The following is a 7,886-nucleotide window of genomic DNA, read 5'->3' on the forward strand; positions in this document are numbered from 1 at the left end:
GATTATTCATTTTAGTCAATCGCAAAGGCAACGATTTTCACTCGTTGAGAAAATTGCCCACATGTGCGAGAGAACTTATCAATAGTCTGCACCTTGCCTTTCCGTTGTGGGATCAATGGTCTACACCTTGCTTTTTCTATGTGGGAGCTGCAAAGGAAGTTCACTCTTCATGTGGGTACCCTTTGAGAGAGGTCGTTGCCAGGTTTAATGAATACCAACGAGCCTCCTAGCCTAGTGGACAAGCTTTGATTTACAAGTTCATGTGCAGTGCACTAGTAGCTATTCGGCCTAAATTTGTAACGAGGGCTGTTATTGTATGTAGGCGGTGCTCTTTGCAAGCTAAAGAACCACTACACTGCGTTAAACTACCCCGCGGCCCCTTCTCGCTTCTCTCTCTCTCTCTCACACACACACACACACGCTCGATCGCACGCACGCACATGAAGAGAGCCCTCTTTCTTATGTGAGCGCATTTCACTGATGTGCACTGGTTTCTCTTTTTGAGTTCCAACTGCACACACGAGCCCCCCCCCCCCCCCCCCCCCCCCCCCCTCTCTCTCTCTCTCTGTGTGTGTGTGTGTGTGTCTTTCACACAACACACTCCACTCACACAGAGTGAAGCTACTGAGAAGTTCATCATGCGTAAGCCCAGAAGAATTCGCAAAGAGCACTTATTCAGCGCGTGATGGGCTCAAGGCGCTATGGAGATGAAGACATGGCAAAAGCTTTTGTCTGTCGCCATTTGCTTTCTTACATTTGTGCCAGCCATCAGAGTGCAAAAAGGAACTGATTCCCTTTTGAATTGAATGAGGCATTTTGTTATTTGCGGTAGCTGATGGTCAAGGTAACATGCGGTGCAGATGAGCATGATGAAGGAGGTGGGCAGGAGTGTGAGTGGGAGGTTCGATATGGCAATGATTGAAGCTCTGCATGAGCAATTTGAGCAGGTCAGTTTTGGGTGTGGAAGCTCAAGCTTCAGCATTGATGGCTTCAGCTCTGAAGCCCTGAGCATGAGCTTTGGCCCTAGCGAGCACGGGCATATCGATGATGCGTCGAGTAGTACTGGCGGGTCATCTCCTCTAGCATTGTTCCCCCAAAGGTCAGAGATACTTTTCCTGCCATCCGTCTTTTCCAGTTCCATCATTAGTAGTCGGGCATTTTCTGACTATATGGGAACACATGTAGATTGTGATGTGTTCAATCTGTAGAAGGGTCGTCTGCATTTATGTTTACACCTTTTCTGTGTGCCAAGTTCAATTTGACTTTCATTTCATAAGGGCCGTTGCTTTCTTGATTATCTTTGTAATCTAGAGATTGTGCAGAGATTGTGAAGTAGGAAGGCTTTTCAAAGCAACCGCTTCACATGTGCAAAGCATGCTATCATGTGTAAATCCCAGTTTTGCATTTTACATGAGAAGTATGTGGTTCACACACTCCCGCACAAGTAGTTGACAACAGTATCTAAACAGGAGAAGGTCCTCCTGCTTTGTGAAAGGTGTGCTTGTATTAATTGAAAGTCTCACGCTTTCTTTGCAGATATGACCAGATTCTCCCAAATTCTCTAAAGCCTCCACATGAAAATGCAGCCTCTGTTTGGTCGGAAAAATGCGACAAAGAGCTCAGTGGTGAGGGTCCATCTTTTTTAGTTATTTTATCGCTGAATAACCTTATGTACAGAGCTGTAGAATGGGCTTGGGTGCAAACATCAGAGTAAAAGCCGTATGATCTGTATATTTGGAAAAGAAGAAGCCTTGATCTAGCAACCTTTATCGTGCTTGCAGCTCTCATCATCACGTTAAAAAAATTGTCATGGTCCAGTATATAATGTTGACACAACTTCCGCACTGGTTACCATTTAGTGCTCTCGTGACAACATTTTGATACTCCTCAAAACAGTAATTTTCATGGATGCTGCTAACGGATATGGATGTAAGCAGTAATCTATTTGAGGAGAATCCAGTTCATGAATCAATTCACAGAGATATTGATGCACTGCTTAGTTACTCCATGCAGCCATTAGCTTTGATGACTGAAGTGTTGGAATGATTGCAAGAGAAGGTCATCGTTTACTATGTGGCAACATTAGAAAGACATTCTGAATAATGTTACAATGCTAGACTTTGCAACTTGTTGTGAGCTCAATTGTTTGGCATGACCATACATCTGAGATCTTGAAGTACAGCTTGAAGTAATCACATGGCAAATGGACAAACTTGCATCAAGGTGTGAACTATTTGTTGTATGACTAATTGACATGCTTGGTTGTAATGAGGAGAGTCTGGGGCAGTTTGTGAGACAACTGGAAGTTGGCTTTCTAATGATGCTCTAACTTGCAAGATGGTCTTAATTCTGAGGGTCATTTGATTCCCCTGACTGGCTCCTTCTATCATAAACGAACCCGCACATACTCAAGTAGGATTATTACTGCCAATTCTTTAGCTTCTGTTCTGCTAATCTATTGGGGTGCATGCATCATGTTTACCTGTGGCAGGTTTGCTTCAGTTCAACTTGTTAAATTTGCTAATTTGTTATCTATTCTATGTCTAAAGTGGTTACAAGGAAGATTGAGCTTTTCAGGTTGAGCTTGAATGTCACCTGTTGCAATTTGTGGTTGTTTCATACTCCTATTTCCCTTTTTGTAGAGCTTGAAATGATGAAAGAAAAATTCGCCAAGCTACTTCTGGGTGAAGACATGTCTGGTGGTGGAAAAGGCGTCTCTTCTGCTCTTGCCATCTCGAATGCCATAACTAATCTCTCTGGTGAGTGTTTGTAAAGCTACATTTCATCTATATTTGGTAATCAACAATTGATGGGGGTCCTGTTTTCTTTTGTGTAGCGTCTGTGTTCGGAGAGATCTGGAGACTTGAACCATTATCGATGAAACGCAAGGCAATGTGGAGACGGGAAATGGATTGGCTGGTTTCCATTGCAGACCATATTGTCGAGCTTGTGCCATCTCTACAAACATTTCCAGATGGTAGCAGCTTTGAGGTACGTCCCAAGGTTGCTCCCCTACTTACCTAGACCTGGAAACATGTTTTTAACCATTAGATTTATTGTAATCAAGGCGGAACACTGATGGTTGCAGATAATGATTAGCAGGCCTCGTACTGATCTCCAGCTTAATCTTCCAGCTTTACGAAAGCTGGATGCTATGCTTCTGGTAGGTCTTTTTTTGAGAATGTCGATGCCTCTCCTGCAAAGACAAAGAGGCGTCGCCTTTCATACTGGTTAGTGTTTCACTGCAGGAATGCTTGGATAGCTTTTCTGAAGCTGAGTTTTGGTATGTTGATCAAGGGGTCTCTGATAATGACTTCGATAATAGTGCTCCGAGACACTCTCTTCTAAGAAATGCAGAGAAATGGTGGCTGCCCACGGTAAAGGTTCCTGTGAGTGGTCTTTCGGATGGTGAAAAGAAGCGTTTGCAGCACCAGAGAGACTGCATAAACCAGATCCTTAAGGCTGCTTTGGCCATAAATTCTCAGGTTTTATCTGAAATGGAAATACCGGATGTCTACTGGAAGGCACTTCCAAAGGTATTGAAAAAAACTATTTGTAAGGATATGATGCCACAGAAAATCCATAAAACCAGATGAAAGATGAATATGGTAGGCCTTGAGGGCCTTTTTTTGACAAGTGCACATAGATATAATGCTTTTGAAGTCTAATGTTCTGACTAGAGTTTTGATACCTTGTTTCTGTTGCATTTACAAGAATGGGAAGGCAAGCCTTGGGGAGACTATCTACAAAAGTTTTACTTCAGATAGCTTTTCTCCTGAGGCTTTTCTCTCTGCTTGTGACCTCTCAAGTGAGCACAAAACATTGGAGCTAGCTAACCGGATTGAAGCAGTGATTCATGTCTGGCGAAGAGGTCGGCAACCTAAATCAAGATCCAGATTAAACAAGGATTCTTGGAAGAATGGCAAAAGTTCCTGGGGAATGGTGAAAGAGTTCGTGTCAGACGCTGAAAGAAGGGAATTCCTTGCCGAAAGAGCAGAGGAGGTCTTATTGTGCTTGAAACAAAAATTTCCAGGACTCCGGCAGTCACTTCTGGATATGACCAAGATACAGTGTAATAAGGTATACAGGTCTTTGACAGGTTTTGGATGATCATGATCCTTGTCGTAAGTCTGGATGTCAAAAAAGTTTGCATGCGAATTTTTATGTAGCAATGCAATGGCTATAGTGTGCCATCGTAGCCACTCATAGTCTCCCGCTTTCATGTCAAGTGGGCTGATTGCTACGAGGCAGGCATCCATTCTAGAACTGGTGTTTGTCTGAGTTTATTCGATGAATATTTGCCGGGTCCTTCCATTTAAGAAAGCTGACGTAGCTGACTTTAGACCCATAGTCGAACATCTAAGGATGTAGAAAGAGAGCATACTCTTTGCTACAATAACCTCTGAAAAGTTTGTGTGTGCATGCACTTCGATGTTGAAGAATGGACACTTGTGTATTCGTGGTGTTTCACTCTAGAAATGTTTCCTGTTTGACTTGGGTGTTCTTGCCATGCAGGATGTTGGACAGTCAATCCTCGAAAGTTACTCGAGAGTGATGGAAAGTTTGGCGTCCAGCATACTTGCTCGCATAGACGACATCATTTTTGCTGAAGAGATGAACAAGTGTTCTGTTCCACTACCCCTCCCGCCAAATCAATATGGGACTGCCCCTGCCCAGAAACGAGCCTACTCCAGTTTTTCCACAAATCAAAGCCCGTTCAGAACTCCTTTCAAAACACCAAATGTTTCTCCGGTTCCCTCACCGAGTCAGAGGCGAACTCCAAACTCTCCATTGGATTCTGAGCAAAGCCAAGTTTTATCAGATTACATCAGCTTTAGTTATGAGGTGGACTGTACGAACAACAGCTATGGTAGTCATGATTCGAAGAAGCTCCCAACAGGGCAGCAAACGAAAGGGGCATTGTCATCACGGAGTGTAAACAGCATCAGATCTCAATCAGTTCATCCAGTCCAGGATGAGTGAGGTGCTAAAGAGACAAAGTAATGATACTTTCGAGACAAAAGTACTTGCGTTGCATGGGGGCATCTTATGTAGTGCTCAGAAAGGGATGTATGGTAGACTGGAGGCTAACAAATTGTTGGCTAATGTCTGTTGTCCGAAGCCCTCTATTGATCTGTGTGTTTTTGCCTAATTTACAGCAGGGCCTCCTTACAAAGAAACAATTTTTGTAGTTGGTTAATTGCTCACTTCACATGTATACAAAGTGAATTGAGAGCAGTGATGAATTTGTACAGTTAATTGTTTGATTGCTAGTGACTTAACCAAATATTTGTGCTAAATTACTGGTGGCTACCATGAGCCTCAGCTTGTACATGTCCTGAAAGATAATTTAGATTCCCTGAATTCGTGTTGGTATCCTTACATATTGAGATATCAAAGGAGTTGAGTGTGCAAAAGTGAGGGATCAATGTAGATGATACTGATAACAATTGGTTGTGTGATATTGGTCAGCGACTCGTGTATTGATCTCTTCAACTGGGCATGGGTACGGAAATGATATTTGAATGTCAACCTTGACAAAGCTAACATATCTTAAGAAACTCTGCATACAAATCTCCGAGGGAAATAGTTTTTACTTAGCACACCAGTAGGTGCAATCTGCATGATTGTGTGAGCTTTCCATCTTTGATATATCCCTTACAAGTGACTTTCTCTCTAAGGTACATATTTTCTCTGGCTAGCACAACACGTTACGCCATGGTTTTGGATATTGACATGCAACATTGGTTTGATTTTGAAAATCTTGCACCAATTCCACCTATCGTTGCCCATAATTGGTTACTCTCACGGAGGGTGCCTGCACGGAAACGGGTCGGGGATGATAGCTACAAATTGCTTGACACCCAAGAGTTTAGAGTGATGGAAGCACGCATGATTGTTTTGGAATCTAATTTTGCATAGTTGAATGTAGATGTCCCCATTATGTTTGATATGCTTGTACAATTCAGATGTCCCCATAATATGTTTGATATGCTTGTACAATTCATGCAATAGTCACCCAAAGGTCAAGTTAATGAGTAGATTAGGGGTTTTTGCGACCCATGCCTAGCGGGAGCACCCCTGGTCTACAGGAGCAAGGCTCCAATAAGGAGGTGTTGCACCTTCTCTCTCAAAAAGAGGTGGATGACCCGTTAAAGAATACCAAGCCATCGACTTTTAGAGGAGAGGAAGGGAATGCAACAAAGATGATGTGAATATATTCATGAGCAAATGGGATGGTATTATTCACGATCTCAGACGCACTCTAGATGTAGTCAAGACATTGCAAATGAGTTTGACAATAGAAGGCAAGGCCTACAAATGGTGGATGTCACTCAAGGAGAAGGACATTGCAAATGAGTTTGACAATAGAAGGCAAGGCCTACAACTGGTGGATGTCACTCAAGGAGAAGGACATCGTACAATAGACTTGGGCAACTTTCGAGAATATTTTTAGAAAATTTTTTTTGCCCACAAATGAAGCAGATAGAAATTGATCTGCACGGGACGTGCTCTATGCATCAGCATAAGACTGTTGGAGTACATCTTGCACTAACGTGATGTGATCTCAACCTGGAGGATTTAGATACCTTTTAATAAGAGCATGGGTTCATCCGTGTGTTGACACGAGAGCTTAAGAAGCGTGTCAAAAACTAGGACCCAAAGACGCTTGAAGAGGATATAGTGCAAAAAAAAAAACACAATAATCCTGATGAAAAATCATTGCATAATATTCACGTGTCTGACACTACACTTGCAAATGCACAAACACATCATGTGTCTAATAAGAGAGAATTTATAGTACGTGCATTTGATGCATCCAAGATGCCCAAGGGGGCTAGGGGCCGTCTTATCTAGTGAAGAGTTTGAGAAGGATAAGAAGGAAAAGTTGTGTTTTACATGTTTAGGAAGTGAGTACGGAAAAAGAGTTGTCCCAAGGAGAAATTTGTTGCCCAAGGTAAGGAGGAAGCAGTGCACATGGGGCAATTGCTGCCTCCTAAATCCTCCTCTCATTTCTTTAATGTGGAAGTAACACACATCAAAGAGGTGCATGAGTGCTATATCTTAGCCTCAATGTGGCAACCAACCTTTGGTCCACATGAGTTGGTGCATATGTATGGGCTTATCCAAGGTCACAAGTTGTGAATCTTGGTAGACAATGGTTCTTTGCACAATTTCATTACTTGTTAGTGAAACGACTCAATTTGCCTCAGCCTCCGAGTTAACACCGTTCCAAGGTAGCGATGATTTATGGCCATGATGCCGAGGTGCCAGGTACTCAAGTGAAAGATGTACCAATGGAGATTCAAGAGTATCACATGTCCTTGAATTTTCAAGTCATGAATATGGATTGGGTAGATGTGGTCCTTAATCAGGAGTGGTTATATAGTTTAGGATCATCATTAAAACGTAGCTGAGAACAATAGTTTGATGTTCAAATCCAATGGCATGCATGTGCTTCTATTGGGAAAAAAGGATGTTCCTTCCTCACCATATATTTGTACAGCTTAGAATCTCTCTTCTCAAGATACAATAGAAAAACTTTTTTTGTGTTACTCATTGTGTCATTTTTTGTCAAATTTTGACAATGTTTTGAATGCAATTCATCAACCCTGCATACTTTTCTCTTTTCTCTTCCAACTATGGCTAGCTCTCTCTCACCAAAACAAGCAAATGTTGCTAATAAGTTAAAAGATCTATTAATGGAATACAAAGATGTACTCCTAAATGATTTTCCACCAGGGTTATTACCAACACGTGCTATGCAACATGACATAGACGTGTTTGGAGGTCGCAAGCCTGTAAGTAAACCACCCTACCAAATCAGTCATTCTGAGGCAATTGAGGTTGAACATCGGCTTGCTAACTATCTCAGTAGAGGGTTT

General features: G+C 42.3%; 1 protein-coding gene across 1 annotated transcript; it reads left to right on the top strand.

Moving 5' to 3' along the window:
- Window positions 1-231: 231 nt before the first annotated feature.
- Window positions 232-5,384, top strand: LOC147453749 (rop guanine nucleotide exchange factor 1-like). Its single transcript, XM_086515844.1, has 8 exons — window positions 232-1,099; window positions 1,537-1,625; window positions 2,643-2,759; window positions 2,837-2,991; window positions 3,089-3,163; window positions 3,249-3,536; window positions 3,715-4,080; window positions 4,516-5,384. The coding sequence occupies exons 1-8, from the start codon at window positions 861-863 to the stop codon at window positions 4,981-4,983; spliced, it is 1,797 nt and encodes a 598-aa protein (XP_086371970.1). The 5' UTR covers window positions 232-860; the 3' UTR covers window positions 4,984-5,384.
- Window positions 5,385-7,886: the final 2,502 nt, after the last annotated feature.

The sequence above is a fragment of the Adiantum capillus-veneris genome, chromosome 7 (assembly GCF_014529385.1).
Source record: "Adiantum capillus-veneris isolate H3 chromosome 7, ASM1452938v2, whole genome shotgun sequence".
Classification (NCBI taxonomy): Eukaryota; Viridiplantae; Streptophyta; class Polypodiopsida; order Polypodiales; family Pteridaceae; genus Adiantum; species Adiantum capillus-veneris.

Excerpts from the sequence above, each read along its gene's own strand:
- LOC147453749 (XM_086515844.1), top strand. The coding sequence starts at position 861 with ATGAGCATGATGAAGGAGGTGGGCAGGAGTGTGAGTGGGAGGTTCGAT. Across the intron at positions 1,100-1,536 it reads CTAGCATTGTTCCCCCAAAG|ATATGACCAGATTCTCCCAA; the intron begins GTCAGAGATACT and ends CTTTCTTTGCAG. Across the intron at positions 2,760-2,836 it reads TGCCATAACTAATCTCTCTG|CGTCTGTGTTCGGAGAGATC; the intron begins GTGAGTGTTTGT and ends TCTTTTGTGTAG.